Source organism: Anthonomus grandis, chromosome 12 (genome assembly GCF_022605725.1).
Source record: "Anthonomus grandis grandis chromosome 12, icAntGran1.3, whole genome shotgun sequence".
NCBI classification, from domain to species: Eukaryota; Metazoa; Arthropoda; class Insecta; order Coleoptera; family Curculionidae; genus Anthonomus; species Anthonomus grandis.
In genome coordinates, this window is record NC_065557.1 from 30,227,693 (window position 1) to 30,247,042 (window position 19,350).

The window sequence follows — 19,350 nt, forward strand, 5'->3', positions numbered from 1 at the left end:
TATTTTTCACATTTTTTTTTTCTTTACTACACCACACTGTTCAGATGACATTTTTTTAATTTTTTTTTTGTTTTTTGACGTTGACATAAAAGACAAACTCTACAAACAACAACAACACACCTTTGAACAAATTACATCTGAATAGATGTAGTAAAGAACATAAAAATTCAAAAAAATAAGATTTTGAAAGGCTGCTATTTTGCAATAGATAGAAGAAATTAATTTTCTAGGACATTAAGTCTCATTCATGATGTATTGCATGATTTCCCTTGCTATTTAATTTTACTCGAAGTTTTGTAAGATGATCTAGGGACCAAAAAGTAGTATTGAGGTTGCTAATGATGTGTGCCAAATTTTTATATAAACACATTCAAAAGATAAGAGGGGAGGGGACAATTAAGAGCTGCATTGTATAAATTGTTCTGAAATTGAATCGCTTTTAAACTTATCCTTCTTTGGAGAAGCAGGCAACGACTTGTATCAGTAAGGGAAATAGTGAATTATCATACCTGAAAAAATCCTAAATTTTGCAATGGTTTTCTAACCTATGTCAAATGTATCGAAATTTGTTGTTGTTATTAGATTTTTGTTATTCATTCTAGTTTTCAAAATACGTCGGATAACTAACGTCTCATGCAATATGTAAGAGTAGGTATTGAGTTAATCAATTTTTACCCACATTAATTGTGACTTTTTACCCTCTAAATGTAGTATGTATCTACATTTAGTTTCTTGTTTTATGAACAACATAATTCTAGCTTTTTTAAATTACGTCGGCTTACTCTAAGGACTTATACAATATATAAGGGTAGATACAGAGTTACAATCCCTAAAAAAAATTATATTTTCACCTACACAATATTTCACAATATGTCGTCCGTCTAAATATCGAACGTTTCGAAATTAGTTTGTTCTTTTATCAGAAGAAGTTCCTTGAATCTGTTGGGTTGCTCACATGATTTGCATTGCAACTGCATTAATGGTGTGTTCTACCTTCTATTTATTAAGGAAAACAATTAAAGAAAGAAAAAAACGAAAAAAATTGTTTTTGTCTGAAAGAATATTCATCTAATGGTATTTGTAATGCACATAAATTTTTTCATGTGTTGAGTAAAATATCATTCATAAGCACTGCTACTCAGTGCGCGCGTCCTCGTGGATAGGCAAGTACCGTTGCTAACATTATTCTGGTCCTTGTTTTGCTTGATATAGAATTTCGATGGCCAGATTCAGTCTTCTTAACTTGACAATCTTGAATGTCAGGTTCATGGGTATTTTTGAAACCATTGAGTATATGTGCATTCCTGCACTATTATTTTTAATTGCATATGTCACATTTTACTTAACATTTAAACATACTGTTGTCTTTGTTGAAGAAATATGGATTTAATTATACACAAAAAAAGTAAAAAACTGATTCTGGTTGTGCTCATACTCGTTGGATTTTTGTATTCTTGAATTTTAATGCTCTATAATGGATGATCTTGGAAACCTCTATAACAATGCTTATATTTTTGCTGTCTGTCTATATACTATTTTAACATAAATGTTTGCATTGAAAACCAACTTTGTCTGGAAGAAGTTTATTTTTCTGGACATCTTTACCAAATTGTTGAATAACCATAGTTTCTTAAAGTTTTTGTACATGCACCAGGTTGGTTAATTGGTCTTCTTAAAGTTCTTCATATTTATTAGTTCGATTCACTTTCTCTATAGCAATTTTTGTTGATATTCAGATTCATTAGGCAATGATCCAGATTGTAGGTGTCAGTTTACAACTTCCTGGAGTTTCCAATAACCTCAAATACCAATTTTATCATTTAAATGGTTAGTTATACCATCAGTCCTACAAGAAAATAAGTCCTGACATATACAACAGCCTATATTCTGAAAATCTGCTTGAAGGGATTATTATTTTGTAAACCCTAATATTGCATTCTATTGGATTTCAGTAGACTATTGATATCAAAACATTAATTATCTTTTAGCAATTTCTAATGTAATTTGTCTCCACTAGAGTTTCTGAACTCTCAGTCAACGTCTGTGTGAATATTAAGATCATGTTCCTTATTCAGTTTTATATAATTTGTATTAGTTTAGTTTTTGTCTTTTTTTGCACGGCTTATGGCAAAACCTCATCAACAAATTTATAATAATCAGCTGTATTTCCAAATTGTATTACAAAACACTTACAAATGAACTTGCACAAAGGATAAGATAGTGAGTTGTAGTTAAAAACTACAAACTTAACTGAAGAAAAGAATTGTTACAATATACACTAATATACATATGACTGATCATGTGCCATTTTCTACAGAAAAATAATCATCAATCGTTTATGGCTCTAAATAAATGAAAAGGTCTTTTACTTTATTTTTTATTATCTTTTAATATGTTACAGTTTTTATGCTATTTGTTAAAGAGTTTTACACACATGCAATATGGTTCTTTCTCAGTGAGTCAGTCAATGTGCAGGATCGTTAACATTAAACAATCCAAACAACATGTTCTTGTATCTGTGTGCTTCCATTTTATGTTATTTCACTTATATTGTGCTCCCCAACTAATAAGTTTGTGTCATCAGTATAATATGAAATCTTCACTGATTCCTGATTTGTTACATAATAGAGCTTATTGACATACATTTTATCAGCCCTGCATTATTACAAGGCTGAAACAATTTTATGAAATGGCCTGTAACCCCATATAGTTCTAATTTTTGAAAGAGAATTTCCCTATCGATGCAATGATAGGCCTTTTGATAAGTCAATCCATATGCCTAACACAACATTGTTTTTCTCTAGATGTCCCAAAATTGCTTTAGTTTACTGAAAGACCTCTGTGTAAGTTGATTTATTTTTTGTCTATCCATGTTGGTGTTTATTACCCATTGGTGGTCTGGAAATTTAAGGCACTTTAAATTGTTTATTATCAATTTCAAATTTTATAGACGAGCATTCAAAAACATTTTTGACTGATACTTGGTTGAGATTTCTTTTTGGTTAAACTTCACTGAGTAATGTACATACACAGCACTTTCCCCATGTTCACATGTCCCCTATAAAAGGCATCACCCAATATGTAATCTTCTATAGCTAATAATTCAGTTTGTCACTAGTTTTCCAATGTTCTGTTATCCATAATATTTTATTATATTTTATTGGTTTTTTATATTTTATATTATTATTATTTTTTATTGGTTTTTTATATATTTACAACTTTATCAATGGCATTCCCCAATGACTAAACATGTTGATCTAAAAGTCACTACTTTAGTGAAAAATTGTTATAGTTTATATGATTTTTTATATAATTTTCGTGCAATTAGGGCATTTATAAACTTCTTGACAGCAGTTCTTTATCTGGTGTTCTTCCCCACACTTGTGACAACAATCTTTTTCAGAACAATATTTTGCCACATGTCCAAATCTACAGTATTACATGGCTATGTTAAAATATTCCTCTACATAGACAATAACTAAATTAAAAAATATTTTCCCTTTTTTTAAGAATGACTTAGCTATTCCAGGTGAGCCTGAAGTAAAAAGAATGATTTTTGTAAACTAATTCTTGTTGCTACTTGATAAATTCCACTTCATTTTGTTGTTCTTAATTATTAATTTTTTTTGAATATGCAAAAATCACTCAGGACTATTATTTAGGTTCTGGCTTTTATTGAATACTTATTATTATATGCTTTGGGAAAAATGCACTGAACCAATATTGTGACTGTGACTTCAATTTTTAGAGTGATATATACTGGGTATGTTGCATGGATGTATGCAATCTACACATAAATGTATTTCACTTTTATAATTTGAATATCCTAAATTAGCTTTTGTACAGTGTGGCAGCCGGATCTGAAACACTTCGGCCTGAGGCAAGGGGAATGCAGTAGTGGAGACAACATGGCCGACTTCATTCATAAAATGGACAGTGGCGTGTGGTATTATGTGAAACTATTTAAATTCGATTTAAGGAAAATAATTTAAAAATTTATCAAAATACATTTTCCTAATTAATTATTCATTTGTATGTTTTATGGTTTAAGAAATAAGTTCTTTTTTTTGGTATACAGGGTGTCCCACAATCAACGTCACAGGCTATAACTTTTTTATTTTTAACTATAAAAATTAAAAAAAAAATTAATAGCTATAGGACCACTACCCAAAATTACTTTAAAAAACTACCCCTAACAAATACATCCCCCAAAAATGAATTTGTCGTGCTGGCAAAATTTCTGCCAATCATTTTCGGAAATCGAGGATATAGCATCCTCAGTAACCTTTAAGGTTGTAATGTTAAAATTGCCAGTAGTATTCCAACTTCTTATTAAAAATTTGAGTCTTGCCCAAGCTAATTCAATTGGGTTTAACTCGCATAAATAAGGCGGTGTTCTTAATGGAGTATGCCCATGGGACCTTATAATCCGATCTACTATATAATTTTTTTGGTCACCAGGTGGTTTGTGGCGTAAAACCAAATCAAAAAGATCAAATTTTCTGGCACTTGCATCGTGACTTATACCTATAACATATAGTATATGTAATACATAATAATATACAGGATAAACCTTATTCCACCCCATTTTTTTCAGCCATTTAAAAAAAAAATTTTTTTGCTAATCAATATTAGACTGCAAGGGACAACTTTATTTGGTATTTTTAACCCCACGCAGGGGTGACTATCAACCCCAAAATCTTAAATGGTAAGGGTATCACTCGACACCCATTCCTATTTAAGATTTTGGAGTTGATAGTCATCCCCGCATGGGGGTTAGAGTTAAGGGATTGAAAATACCAAATAAATTTGTTCTCTTGAAGTCAAAAAATGATCACCAAAAAATTTTTTTTAAAGAAATTATCTGAAGAAACTGGGGTGGAAAGTTTTCATTAGCTCACCGTGTATGTACATATTATGTAGGTACATTTATATATTTAAAATTTATCAGTTCAAAAGGCTTAATTAAGTTCTTATAGCTACCTTTCTTAGTTAACCAGGCGATTATATCTCTTTTTAAAGAGGATTTTGTTGGGGTTTTATCCTTCTGCACGGAATGGTAAGGAGCATTGTCTAACACTATTACCGAATTGGCAGGTATATTTGGGAGAAGTTTTTCCGTGAGCCATCTAGTAAAATTTTCCCTATTCATTTGGCCATGGTAATCACGTGTGGCCAATCCAGCTTTAAATATTAAACAGGCATTGTCCACAAAAACTGTCATCTTTTTCGACGACAGTTTTCCTTTGCCGTTTTTTTCCTGGACTGGCTAACATTTCATCAGGGTTATTTTGTCGCCTTTCTTCATCTTCCTTGTGAATTTTTCTCACAGATGATACGGAGAGTCCGGTATAAAGGGAAACGCGATCAAGCTTACGCTTAAGAGGCAATTTCATCGAATTATTTGCAGCTTCTTCATCGCAAATACTAATAACAACATTTTGAATGCATAGTTGGTATAATATCAGTTTGTTTAATTAATAGCCACAAATAAAACAAAATAATAAATAACATATAAAATAAACGGAATCCAAAAATCAACGATAAAACCTATGCCACTGTCCACCCTTCAATAGTAATCAATGTTTTAAATCGGCAGCAAGCATTGTAAACAGGTGACAAAGACACTGTCGAATGAACTGTCGAAATAATTCATAACAAAAACACGTGCGGCGAGGTAAACCAGTCACAAGCGTTCAGGTTCATAATGGCTGACCCCTATTATACAAGAAGTAGAGGAGTAGAAGTAGGAATGTAGAGGTGGAACGTAATGTTCCAGATTTACTAAACATGATCTATTTTTTGGACAAACATTTAATTGTACCATATTTAATGGTAAAACAATTGCGTATTAAAGCCAAAATGGAATAACTATTTAAATTATAATTCTTAACATTTTACCCTCTATATCTTGTGATTGTAAAAAATCTTATATTGCATATTATTAGAAAGTAAGTCCCGCACAATTACGTTTTGAGGTTAAACGTGGCAACGTCGAATATTTTGGCCCACATTCCTGCCGCTGTTTCAGATCCACTTGCCAGACTGTACATTGTTGCCATCTGACCAAACTTTCAAAATTTGTAACATTGAATGACATTAACATGTTCAAAATATTTGCATTTCTTTTATCCTACTTTTCTTTTTTAATTCAATTTTTGTTTTCTATATGTATGCTTAATATTTTAAGAACTATATATTTTTTCGGTGTTAATAGTCTCAACTAGAGTTTTGGAACTCTCTGTCAATGTCTGTGTGAGTATTAACATCATGTTCCTATTCAGTTTTGTAAAATTTCTATTAATTTGTTTTTTTTCTTTTTTTACATGACTGATTGCAAAGCAACATCTTCTCTTATAACAAATTTGAATCTTATTATTCTGCAGCTTTTTTGTTTGGTTTATCTTCTCTTAAATTATTTTCTTAGTTTTTTATTTTTTTGTGTTTTATTCTTTAACAATAATTTCCTCTACTACTTTTTAGTGTAACTTTTCTATGTATTCTATGTCTAACATAGAGTCCTACAAGAAAAGGTGATCATAAAACTTCCCTGCCTTGTAAAGTTCTTCCACATTTTTTAAAAATCTTTCATACATTCTTAAATTTTTTGTTGGTAGTAAATATTTTTTTCTTTTTTATTATTGATACATTTTTCTAATAATCATGCGAATCATCCTCTGTCTTTGAGATATCTGCTCTTTGCTAGTTCTGTTACTCAAATACCTACACAATTCAGGTGTACACCATTGCCTGTTTTTGCGTCTATTGCAGATGCGTGATGATTCACTTTTAGTAAATTTTTAGACCAGTTATAGCTGATTTAAGTTTAATGAACTATTGTCTCTGTGACTTGAATTTTTAGAGTGATATATACTAGCTATGCTGTATGAAACCTAGGCATAAATGTATTTCACTTTTATAATTTGAATAAACTATATTAGCATTTGTACATTGGGACCCATATATTGTGTCCAAACTTCCATTTTTTTCAACATTTGTATCTGTCATATAAATTTATATCAACAAGTTTATATATTTGAATCTTCTAACCTATGTATAAAACTTTCCTTTTTTTTCTTTTTTAATTATCAATCATCATCAACTTCTATTATAGTTCCTGTTAATTTTCTTTCATTTTTCATTTTTTCATATGTATACTTTATATTAGTCTCCACTTTCCAAATTGACTGAGAGTTTCCAAACTCTCAGTCAATGTCTGTGTGAATATTAACATCATGTTCTTTATTCAGTTTTGTATTTCTATTAATTTGGTTTTTGTCTTTTTTTTTTTGAATGGCTTATTGCTACACCACCTCATATAACAAATTTAAATCTTGATAATTCTGCACCTATTGTTGGGTTTATCTTCTCTTAAATCATTTCTTTTTTTTTAATTTTTTTTGTGTTTTTACAATAACTTCCTCTACTTTCAAATTTTATAACTTTATTATACATCAACTGCTATGGTAAGTGACCACTGAGAAGGGGCTGTAATTGAGTTTGCTTTGTTAGCCAGTTGCTTTAATATGCCCTCCATAAGAATGAGTTATGGTATAATTATGGTTTAATATTCAGATTGTATGTGTGAGGTCACAACTTCCCAGAGTTTCCAATAGCCTGAAACACCAATTTCAACATTGAATTGGTTATGCCATCAGTTCTACAAAAAAATTAGTTCTGACATATGCATGAGCCTAAATTGTAAACATCTGTTTGAAAGGATTATTCTCTTGTTGATCATAATATGGCATTCTATTGGGTTTCACTTGACTATTTACATCAAATAACCCCTGCCTTGTAAAGTTCTTTCACATTTTTTAAGAATCATCCATACATTCTCAATTTTTTTGTTGGTGGAATTGTTTTCTTATTGCTAAATTTCTTTTATAATCATGCCGGTCACCCTCTGTCTTTGAGATAGCAAATTATCATTCAATTCCCGTATCAACCATTGCTTGTTTTCCAACATAATTGTTATGATTGTCTATTACAGATGCCTGATGATTAACTTTTACTACATTTTCAGACCATTTATAGTTCATTAAGCTTAATTGATATTGTATTTCATTAAAATGTCTTATTATATCTTTGTTCTTTTCTTTGACAAAACATAACAATCTTTGAATAAATATTAGGGATGTCTAATAATAATAATAATAATAATAATGTATTTATTTAGCTTCAGCTACAAAGATAGTACACATTTAAAACTTTTTAAACTAAATTTAAATCAATAAAAATTTTTTAAAAATACATGTAAATAAATTGTAAAAGTGTGTGCTTGTAGGTGCTCATTCAAAATATGAAGTAAAGAAGTAAACGAAATGACTGGCATACATACACAAAAAGTCTATTGTTCTGCAATTATTTGAAGAGTAATGTATGTATTTGATTTTCAGTTTTTTCTCATTAGAAATTCAAATATTGATTTTTGTCATTCTTATCCACTAGTTGATAAAGTCCACCCCCTACTGTATTGGTAAATTTTTTTGGAATAAAATGCAGCTTTGTTAAAATTTATGCTGAAATCACTCAGGACTATTAAGGTTCCTGTTTTTATTTTATGTTGTATGAAATCTACACAAATGACATAAACTATTTTAGCACTTGTACATTGTTGCCCCATGTGAGCAAACTTCTAACATTAAATGACTTCTTCATAATATTTGGATCATGTGTATAAATCTTTTTTTTTTCTTTTTTAATTATCAAATGGAATGTATTAGGATCAACTTTTACTATAATAGTACCTGTTAAATGAATCTTTCTCTATAGCATTTTTCTTATAGTAATTTCGCTGTTAAATTCCCTAATGTTTTAATTGTAAAATCTGTGTACTCCTCACCATCTTGTTTATCATATGACATGAATCTGCCACACATACTGCTTGTTTGTTATTCTTAGTATTTTTTGGTACACTGTTCACTTTCTTGTTTATTGATTTTACGTTTTCTATTTCAAATCTCAACAGATTTCTTTATTTAAAAAAATCTTTGAAATAATGAGATTGGCAACTGACATTCAAACAAAGGGCGTTGTTAGGGGTTACTAAATGCAAATAAGATATATTTTTTAAACTTCAAGAATTTGTATTGTTTCTGTCAATCAACAATGGAAACTTAATGGGTTCTTTTTGATAGCTGGAGGGGTTGTTTTCGCTGTAATCAAGCGAAAAAAATGTCTTTAAAACGGGAGCTTATTGGTCAGCAAGATATGTATACAAACATGTTTTACGTGTTTCTACGAGTAAATTTGAGCCAAATGTAAAAAAGGTAGTAGGCACTATGCAGAGCCCATGCTTCAAATTAAGAAATTCTTTTTCAATTTTAATAAATTATTATTAATTCTTTATTGTCTTTATTTACCTGTACTTCTGTTCATGATTTGTTCGAGTGGCCCCCTAGTCTTAATAAGTCTGTGCAAGCATGTTCTAGAAGTTTGCCTAGGTTAGGGAGCAAAAGTACGAATGTTTGACGCAATCATTAAAAATTTGGACTAATACAGAAGTTGTTTTGTGGAAGTTTTTGATTATTTTGTTTATGTCGTACTCGGGGACTTTTTTAATTTAAACCTCGCGAATTTAAGCCGTTAACTCATCACTGTCAATTTAGGGGAAATTGGGTTCAGCAGAAGGGGAAATTTTTTGATTTTATTAAAGTTTTTCTCACATCCTTCTTCGAAATCGTTTTGATTTTCTATTTCGTTGATCTGGAATTGCCCTTCTAATGAGTCCGTGACTTCCGTCTTTGATCCTCAAAAAGCTTTTCTCACAATGATTTAATGTTCGTCAATGATAATTTTTCGATTTGTGTCTATGATCTTCATAACTTATCGCCAAGGTTTCAGTAACCTCTTTTATTTTTTGTATAAGTTAAAGCTGCCGTCTCTTGAAGTATTTTTATTTCTGCGCGGCTCTATGCTGTTTGTTTTTCTTTAACTTTTCTAATATTTTTCCTAATCTCTGGATGTTTTTGTACTCTCCTTCATTAATTTTATGTTTTCTTTTTTTGTCCATTAGTTTTAAAATTCTTCTGGTTATTTAAGTTTTTTTGTTGTTTCCTTTCCTGGTTTTAAAAAATCCTTTCTTTGTGAAATCTATTATATTGGTGAATTTTTTAATCTCTCATAATTTTCTCTAATAATGAAGAGAATTTGATAATAAGATGATTTGGTTTTTCTTGTTAAGAAGGATGGAACAACTTTATTATTTTCTGACATGTATTACGGGTTTTTGAGTCTATGCGAATGGTGTTTTGGGCCAAGGATATTGAATTTAAGTTTTTTGAATAGGAGGTGTTTGAGTTCGAAATTCTTATTCTATTTTTACATTTCGAGTTTCTCTTTAGCCTTGGACTGCAATCTTCGAGTTTAAATTCAACGTTTTTTTATTTTATTGGAGAGGGCAACATGTTCTGTTTTTCTAGAAGCGCTTGCGACTTCAAAGTTCTTGAAGTCCACGTTGGATGGCGCCCTGCACCAGATGGCCAATTAGCTAGGTATAAGGTTTTCTAAATCGTGAAGAACCTGCAATGCTTTTTTCAACATATCTATCATGATCTAGCACTTCGCTAATTACACATGGACCATCGTATTTTGGCATCAACTTTCGACTTGTACCATCGTTATCACTTTGATTTCGTAATACCATTAAGTGTTCTACAACATCAAACGATACTTTACGTCAAGTCTGATCAAAGTGTTTCTTTTGCTTATTTTGATCAGCAGAGATTCGCAGGCTAACGTTAGCCTGCGAATCTCGATCGATGGTCCATGTGTAATTAGCGAAGTGCTAGATCATGATAGATATGTTGAAAAAAGCATTGCAGGTTCTTCACGATTTAGAAAACCTTATACCTAGCTAATTGGCCATCTGGTGCAGGGCGCCATCCAACGTGGATATACGAAGACGTAAACTAGTGTGTCACTACGATGGTTAAAATGAAGTAACGAATTCGATTTGGTCTCAAGTATATTTCATAGCCTAAATCCGTGGTACTTGGATTTCACTTGCGTAGTTTGCACGTTGCAGCAAGGCCCACGTGATGGTCAAAGCAGGATCCAAAGTTGATAATATGTTATTAATAATTAATATGTTTGTGAATAGTAACATAGCCAGTATATTATATAAGCTAATTGCGATTTTTAAGTTATATAAGCTAACATAGCCAGACATTCATATTATAAATATATATTTTTATATATATATATATATATATATATATATACCATGCCTATAACGTTATATAACTAATAACTAACGATAAATAACTAATTTTAATTGCGATTTTGTATTGCGATTTTTAAGTTATAGAAGCGAACATAGCCAGACATTCACATTATAAATATATATTTATATATATATATATATATACCATGCCTATAACGTTCCCAAGATGAATAACTAATTTTAATTGCGATTTTGTATTGCGATTTTTAAGTTATATAAGCTAACATAGCCAGACATTCATATTATAAATATATATTTATATTATAAAACTGTTGCTCGTATCTGAAAAAAATATGGGTAAAAATGTTTCAAGTATTCAAAAACTCAGGAAATATTTCCTGAAGACCAGTGGCAAAGAATGGAATTTTGTGAAACCATGATGGAAAAGGCAAATGAAAACGAATATTTTTTAAAAAATATTTTGTTTTCTGATGAATCTTCTTTTCCATTACATGGCAAACACAATCCTTCCATTGTTCGTTATTGGTCGCAGGAAAACGAGCACAGAAGTTTTCAGTTTTGTACCCAGTATCCTCAGAAATTGAATGTTTGGGCAGGTATTTTGGGCGACAATGTTATAGGGCCATTTTTTATTTATGGCACTTTAAACGCCCAAAAGTACCTTGAGTTGCTGCAAAACGAAGTTCTTCCTGCCATTCAAATCCTTTCTGATGTAGACCTGGGATCGGTTTATTTTCAGCAAGATGGCTGTCCTGCTCATAACGCGGCTAGGGTAAAAGAATTTTTAACAAATACTTTTCCTAACCGCCTTATTAGTGGGACTGGCGATATTATATATGCGGGTTTTACACACTGTCATGTCTGTAAAACCCGCATTAGAATAAATATTTTAAAAATGCCTGGATTTTCGCGTAATATTTTGGGACATTTTGTCACCAAACGACGCAGCTCCCACGAAAGTCAGATGTTTACTAATCCCGTCCTCGGGCCGCCCGGGGCGGTGCTCTTTCGCAGGCTCTCGTACACACGCGACGTTGCAAAATTTCGCCTCTATGCGGTTTCCTTTAAGTAACGAGCGAAAACACGATCTGTATATGTTAAATGTGAATTAATACAATCGAAAATGGTAAACTAATTTATTTACACGCGACTGCGGTGTTAATATAAAGCTTAAATGTAGTAATATAAAAACTGGAATATGATACCGTGATACATCATTCGCATTAGGTTCCAACGGTATACGAAAATTGAAAGTGTCGTATGAGAGTTTTGCATTAATGAAGCGTTTTTGCTGCTAGTATACCTTTGTTGTTAATTAAAACACGCGATGCATTAATACAGTCAAATGATTTATTCCGCCTTTACATAGTAAACGACAGACTTAAACGGGTCTCTTAGGGCTCATAATTATACCGGGTGACAGACAATAGGGAATACTTAATAACTTTACTTTTCAAGATAAACAATTGAAATTTGGTATAGCGATAGAAGCATCTTTTGACATATTCTATTATTTTCCATCATTTTCGGTTTAACAGGATGTGACACTAACTTTCCTATTTTAAATGGTACACTTCGTATATTTTTAAAAATAATATCCTAAAAACAATAATACTGTATATTCCACTTTTTGTTTTATGCCTGTAGGGAAAAAAATCACGATTTGAAATTTTAAAATACGGTGCCATAAATGCGTTGAAAGTTTTAATTTTTAATCAAGTGATCACGGAAAAATAGTTTTTGTTATATTTTATGACTTAAATCTTTCACACGCCTATTTAAAATGTTCAAACCATTAATTATGGCATTTACTTAATATTTTTTAAATAGCACATTATTGGGAACAACCACTTTTGAAATGCGGTTTCTTTTTCCAATATTTTCATATGATTATTTTTTAAAATCGGTTGATAAATAAGCCCATAAGAAGAAAAAAACTAATTTATAAAAATGAATGAACAGAAAGCATTGTAATGACACGCCTACCTATGTTTTTCAACTGTCAAATGCCATAGTTAATTGTTTGGACATTTTGGATAGGCTAAACCGGAAGTGGTGGATTTGTCAAAAGATGCTCTTATATATTCTATCGATATCCCAAATTTTTTTTGTTTATCTTAAAAGATAAAAAAATTAATAAGTGTTCTCTTTTTCTGTATCACACTTTTTTTTTACCACTTTTTTTTTACCACTTTTTTTTTACCACTTTTTTTTTACCACTTTTTTTTTACCACTTTTTTTTTACCACTTTTTTTTTACCACTTTTTTTTTACCACTTTTTTTTTACCACTTTTTTTTTACCACTTTTTTTTTACCACTTTTTTTTTACCACTTTTTTTTTACCACTTTTTTTTTACCACTTTTTTTTTACCACTTTTTTTTTACCACTTTTTTTTTACCACTTTTTTTTTACCACTTTTTTTTTACCACTTTTTTTTTACCACTTTTTTTTTACCACTTTTTTTTTACCACTTTTTTTTTACCACTTTTTTTTTACCACTTTTTTTTTACCACTTTTTTTTTACCACTTTTTTTTTACCACTTTGCCCTACACTCTCAGCTACGTCACTATATTCCAGCACCTTTCTCAGCTATGTCACTATATTCCAGCACCTTTCTCAGCTACGTCACCGTTTTTCACAGCTACATCACTTTTTCCACCCTCTACTCTCAGCTACATCACTTTTTCCACCCTCTACTCTCAGCTACATCACTGTTTTTCCACCCCCTATTTTCTCAGCTGCATCACCGTTTTTCACAGCTATATCACCGTTTTTCCAGCCCTACTATCTCAGCTACATCACCGTTTTTCACAGCTACACCACTGTTTTTCAGCCCTACTCTCTCTCAGCTACATCACTATTTTTCTAGAACTAGTCTCTTAGCTACATCACTGTTTTTTCAGCCCTACTCTCTCTCAGCTACATCACTATTTTTCTAGAACTAGTCTCTTAGCTACATCACTGTTTTTTCAGCCCTACTCTCTCAGCTACATCACCGTTTTTCCAGCACCTTTCTCTGCTACATCACCGTTTTTCCAGCATCTTTCTCAGCTACATCACCGTTTTTCACAGCTACATCATCCACCCTCTACTCTCAGCTTCATCACTATTTTTCCAGAACTACTCTCTTAGCTACATCACTATTTTTCCAGAACTACTCTCTTAGCTACATCACTGTTTTCCAGCCCTACTCTCTCAGCTACATCACCGTTTTTCCAGCCCTACTCTTTCAGCTGCATCACCGTTTTTCACAGCTACATCACTGTTTTTCCACCCCGTACTCTCTCAGCTACATCACCGTTTTTCCAGCCCTACTCTTTCAGCTGCATCACCGTTTTTCACCGCTACATCACCGTTTTTCACCGCTACATCACTGTTTTTCCACCCCGTACTCTCTCAGCTACATCACCGTTTTTCCAGCCCTACTCTTTCAGCTGCATCACCGTTTTTCACCGCTACATCACCGTTTTTCACCGCTACATCACTGTTTTTCCACCCCGTACTCTCTCAGCTACATCACCGTTTTTCCAGCCCTACTCTTTCAGCTGCATCACCGTTTTTCACCGCTACATCACTGTTTTTCCACCCCGTACTCTCTCAGCTACATCACTGTTTTTCCACCCCGTACTCTCTCAGCTACATCACCGTTTTTCCAGCCCTACTCTTTCAGCTACATCACCGTTTTTCCAGCTTTACTCTCTCTCAGCTGCATCACCGTTTTTCACAGCTACATCACTGTTTTTCCACCACCTACTCTCTCAGCTACATCACCGTTTTTCACAGCTACATTACACCACTGTTTTTTCTTTTTGCCTTGGCAGCTGGAGCCTTTGCCGTTTTTGGCTTAGGAGCCTTGGGCTTCTTAGTTGGACCGGCCTTATTTGATTTCTTAGCTTTCGACGGTGACTTTGGCTTGACTGCAGCTACAGCGGCAGAAGTAGCGGCGGCAGCAGTCTTCGTCACTTTCTTCTCTCCGCTGGTGGTCTTTTTACCCTTCTTATCGCCGGCAGGTTTCTTAGCGGCTACCTTGGGAGATGCTGCCTTTTTCGCCTTTGGTTTAGCAGCAGATGCCGCTTCACCGGTGGCTTTTTTCGCAGGACTCTTCTTCCTAGATGCTGCCTTTTTCTTTTCACCAGCGGCTCCTTGTTTTGCGGCTGGAGTACCGGAGGTAGGAAGCTTGAAAGAGCCGGAGGCACCTTTTCCTTTAGTTTGCACTAAAGCACCAGACACTACAGCAGACTTTAGATACTTCTTTATAAACGGTGCCACTTTTTCAGCATCTACCTTGTAATTGGCGGCGATATATTTTTTGATTGCTTGTAGGGACGATCCTCCTCTTTCTTTAAGGCCTTTGATGGCATTGTTTACCATCTCGGAAGTTGGTGGATGAGTTGGCTTAGCTTTAGCTTTTTTCTCCTTTTTTGCTGGCGAACTAGCTGGTGGGGCAGAAGCTACTGGTACTGACTCGGTATCGGCCATTATGTAATTTAACTTCGGTGGTCAATAACACTAACGATGAAACAACAACGGTGACTACGAAAAAAATCGCTCGACTATAACTTCACCCTGGCACTGTCGGAGTGAGAATAAACGAGGCGTCCAATGTCGACTTGGGTATACATCAAATCGGACGGAGGGAGGAGTGAACGGTCCGCTCTCGGCGCTGGATTCTCTACTGCTTCGTTTATACCTTTTACCTGTTTGCCCGTCTGTATTAAATTGCTTATTTTTAATATTTTTGCTACATTTTCAACAGAAATTGACCGAGAAGTCGCCTCTTAAGAGATTTAGGAATATCTTTAATGCATTTAACGGTACATGTGGCTCGTAGTGATAGGAAAACGCGACCGTCAAAGTTAAAGGTTTCTGATTTTCTACTAAAACTTTTCACTTTTATATGGTTATTCTTAACTGTTTAATAAACTTAACGATCTAGGGTTTAAGTATATGATACTGCGGTGTCTCCTTTAAATATAGAAAAGTTTGTGGCAAACATTTTTTAAGTATTTGAACAGATAAAGTATCATAATGGTTGGGACGTCACTACAACTTCAAGCAAAGTGGCACCATAAATTTGTCAACAACAATAATGTAAGTATTTTCTCCTTCAGTGTTTAAGAAAGTTATTTAAAAAAAAAAGAAACATATATTATTGGAGTTAATATTGAATATTAGCATCTTGTTTAAAAAAAAAAGCTTTGTCTGTTTGCTTGATACGGATATTCTCTTTTGAGAACGAAATAAGTAAAAAAAAAAAATCGTATCGTATCCTCTCGCATTAGAAGGAGTTTACTACAGAAAACTATATGGGTACGTGATCTCAATAATTTAAATCAATGTTTACTCTAGACCCATAGTAATACACGTTCCGCTAAGTTTATCTACGCATTTTTATTTTTTTTTTTACAAAAGAGGAGAAAAAAATATATATAATTTTTCATTTTCTATAATTGACTAACGATAATTATATGCCCAAGATGATAAAACGGTAAGCACGAATTTTCTTTGTTTTTTTATTTTGTGGTTCTGAAAAGAACCGTTTTTTTTATATATTTGTTTGTTTTGTCCACCGTTCTTAACAACGGACAAGAACTTCTCAGTTTAACCTCCAAAACCGTACAAAGTGCGTCCTTGACGTTTTAAGGCATAAACTACGTCCATGGCGGTAACAGTTTTCCTCTTGGCGTGTTCGGTGTAGGTGACTGCGTCCCTGATCACGTTTTCAAGGAAAACCTTTAATACACCACGGGTCTCTTCGTAGATCAGGCCAGAAATACGCTTGACTCCACCACGCCTCGCCAATCTTCTGATAGCTGGCTTGGTAATACCCTGGATGTTATCACGAAGAACTTTACGATGACGTTTTGCGCCTCCTTTTCCCAATCCTTTACCACCTTTTCCTCTGCCAGTCATTTTGAACCGTTATAATAGTAGTAGTAGTTCACCGAACGTATCGAAAAAGACAACTGCCGTCGACCCGAAAAATTTGCTCGGTTTTGTGCTTTTTGTAGCCCCGCCCCTTTAAAGTACGAACTGACCAATCGGGTGGCATCACGAATCAACAAAACTCCGTGGTCGAATTTTGTTGCGTTTCATTCTCACAGTAGACGCCGTAAGGTTAGTTCAGTGTCTCCGAGTTATTAAATAATGGCCCGTACCAAGCAGACCGCTCGTAAATCGACTGGTGGAAAGGCACCAAGGAAGCAATTAGCAACCAAGGCGGCCCGCAAAAGTGCCCCAGCCACCGGAGGAGTTAAGAAACCTCATCGTTACAGGCCGGGAACCGTAGCTCTGAGAGAAATCCGTCGTTACCAAAAAAGTACCGAACTTTTGATCAGAAAACTACCATTCCAACGTCTGGTTCGTGAAATCGCACAGGACTTTAAGACCGATCTTCGATTCCAAAGCTCCGCTGTTATGGCTTTACAAGAAGCCAGCGAGGCATATTTGGTGGGACTCTTCGAAGATACCAATCTTTGTGCCATTCACGCCAAACGTGTAACTATTATGCCCAAAGATATACAATTGGCCAGGCGGATCAGGGGTGAACGTGCTTAAGTTTTTAATTCCGTTCATATTACGGTTAAAAACGACCTTTAAAAAAAACGGTTCTTTTCAGAACCACTATTTAATAATAAAAGAAAATTTCGTTTAAAAAAAGAAATGTTTTCGAAACAAAAAAACAAATCATCTCATCTTTTTGACAATTTATAAGAAAGGAATTAGGACTTTACAATATTCCTGTACGGTGTTTTATAATAATAAAGTTGTATTGGTACTTGTACGGAAACCATTAATATTCATCTTTTTATATTATGATGACTGACTTGAGATCGTTTGACTGACTGTCTCTTAGTCTTTGCAAAAAAAAAAAAAAGGAAAAAAAATTGTTTGATTTGTTTGGTTGTTTGAGTTTACATGTACGATTTTACTCTAATAAAGATCAGCATTAATATCTGTCAGCTATAAGGATCAATACGAATTTCTTTATTTATGATTTTGTGGCTCTGAAAAGAGCCGTTTAGATGATAAAAAGTAAAACAACAAATAAAGTCGATTTACTTCGAGCTTGTATACTTGGTAACAGCTTTGGTACCTTCGGATACAGCGTGCTTAGCTAATTCACCAGGCAACAAAAGTCTCACAGCGGTTTGAATCTCCCTACTTGTGATGGTAGATCTTTTGTTGTAGTGAGCCAGACGAGATGCTTCGGCAGCAATCCTCTCAAAAATATCGTTAACGAATGAATTCATAATCGACATGGCTTTGCTGGAAATACCGGTATCAGGATGTACTTGCTTCAATACTTTGTAAATGTAGATTGCGTAGCTTTCCTTCCTCCTGCGCTTCTTCTTCTTATCAGTTTTAGAGATGTTTTTCTGAGCCTTTCCGGCTTTCTTGGCAGCTTTTCCGCTAGTTTTTGGTGGCATCTCGACGATACAAACGCAACGACTGCACAGACGTAAATAAAATTCAACCTCTCTTGATGTCACTATTTAACAGAGCTCCGATGCCCTATACAAGCCCCGCCCCCTGTTCTTTGCACCGTATTTGCGCGCTGATTGGTCCGCATTCTCGCTTAAAACTCGCCAGACACGGTGAAGGCTGGTTCATTAAACTGCGAGCATCTGTAGCGGTCAGAGCACGTCGTAGTCGTCGTTTTAATTTCAACAAGTTTTATATTCGAATATGTCGGGTCGTGGCAAAGGAGGCAAAGTTAAAGGAAAGGCAAAGACTCGCTCTAGCCGTGCCGGACTTCAGTTCCCTGTAGGCCGTATCCATCGTTTACTTCGCAAGGGCAACTATGCTGAACGAGTTGGTGCCGGTGCTCCCGTCTACTTGGCAGCAGTGATGGAATACCTTGCAGCTGAAGTATTGGAATTGGCTGGTAACGCAGCCAGGGACAACAAGAAAACTAGGATAATCCCAAGACATTTACAGTTAGCTATCCGTAATGACGAAGAATTGAACAAACTACTCTCCGGTGTTACTATCGCTCAAGGTGGTGTACTGCCAAATATCCAAGCTGTTTTATTGCCAAAGAAAACTGACAACAAAGCTAAATAAGTATTTTGCTTTACGTCAAGTTGGAAAAAAAACTATAAATCGGTCCTTTTCAGGACCACAACTTTCATAAAAAAAGCAAATTCGTTCGTATGT

At 33.8% G+C, this 19,350-nt stretch overlaps 5 protein-coding genes across 5 annotated transcripts; 2 read left to right on the plus strand and 3 right to left on the minus strand.

Annotated features, from left to right (window-relative positions):
• Nucleotides 1-14,958: 14,958 nt before the first annotated feature.
• On the minus strand, nt 14,959-16,568 carry LOC126743244 (histone H1A, sperm-like). Its single transcript, XM_050450241.1, has one exon. The coding sequence runs from the start codon at nt 15,667-15,669 to the stop codon at nt 14,974-14,976; it is 696 nt and encodes a 231-aa protein (XP_050306198.1). The 5' UTR covers nt 15,670-16,568; the 3' UTR covers nt 14,959-14,973.
• A 146-nt stretch (nt 16,569-16,714) lies between these two features.
• On the minus strand, nt 16,715-17,103 carry LOC126743249 (histone H4). The gene has a single exon (XM_050450245.1). It carries the CDS (start codon nt 17,101-17,103, stop codon nt 16,792-16,794), a length of 312 nt encoding a protein of 103 aa, XP_050306202.1. The 3' UTR covers nt 16,715-16,791.
• A 234-nt stretch (nt 17,104-17,337) lies between these two features.
• LOC126743245 (histone H3) lies at nt 17,338-17,837 on the plus strand. The gene has a single exon (XM_050450242.1). The coding sequence runs from the start codon at nt 17,338-17,340 to the stop codon at nt 17,746-17,748; it is 411 nt and encodes a 136-aa protein (XP_050306199.1). The 3' UTR covers nt 17,749-17,837.
• A 359-nt stretch (nt 17,838-18,196) lies between these two features.
• Nucleotides 18,197-18,620, minus strand: LOC126743248 (histone H2B). Its single transcript, XM_050450244.1, has one exon. The coding sequence runs from the start codon at nt 18,618-18,620 to the stop codon at nt 18,249-18,251; it is 372 nt and encodes a 123-aa protein (XP_050306201.1). The 3' UTR covers nt 18,197-18,248.
• Nucleotides 18,621-18,879: 259 nt separating this feature from the next.
• On the plus strand, nt 18,880-19,318 carry LOC126743246 (histone H2A). The gene has a single exon (XM_050450243.1). It carries the CDS (start codon nt 18,880-18,882, stop codon nt 19,255-19,257), a length of 378 nt encoding a protein of 125 aa, XP_050306200.1. The 3' UTR covers nt 19,258-19,318.
• Nucleotides 19,319-19,350: the final 32 nt, after the last annotated feature.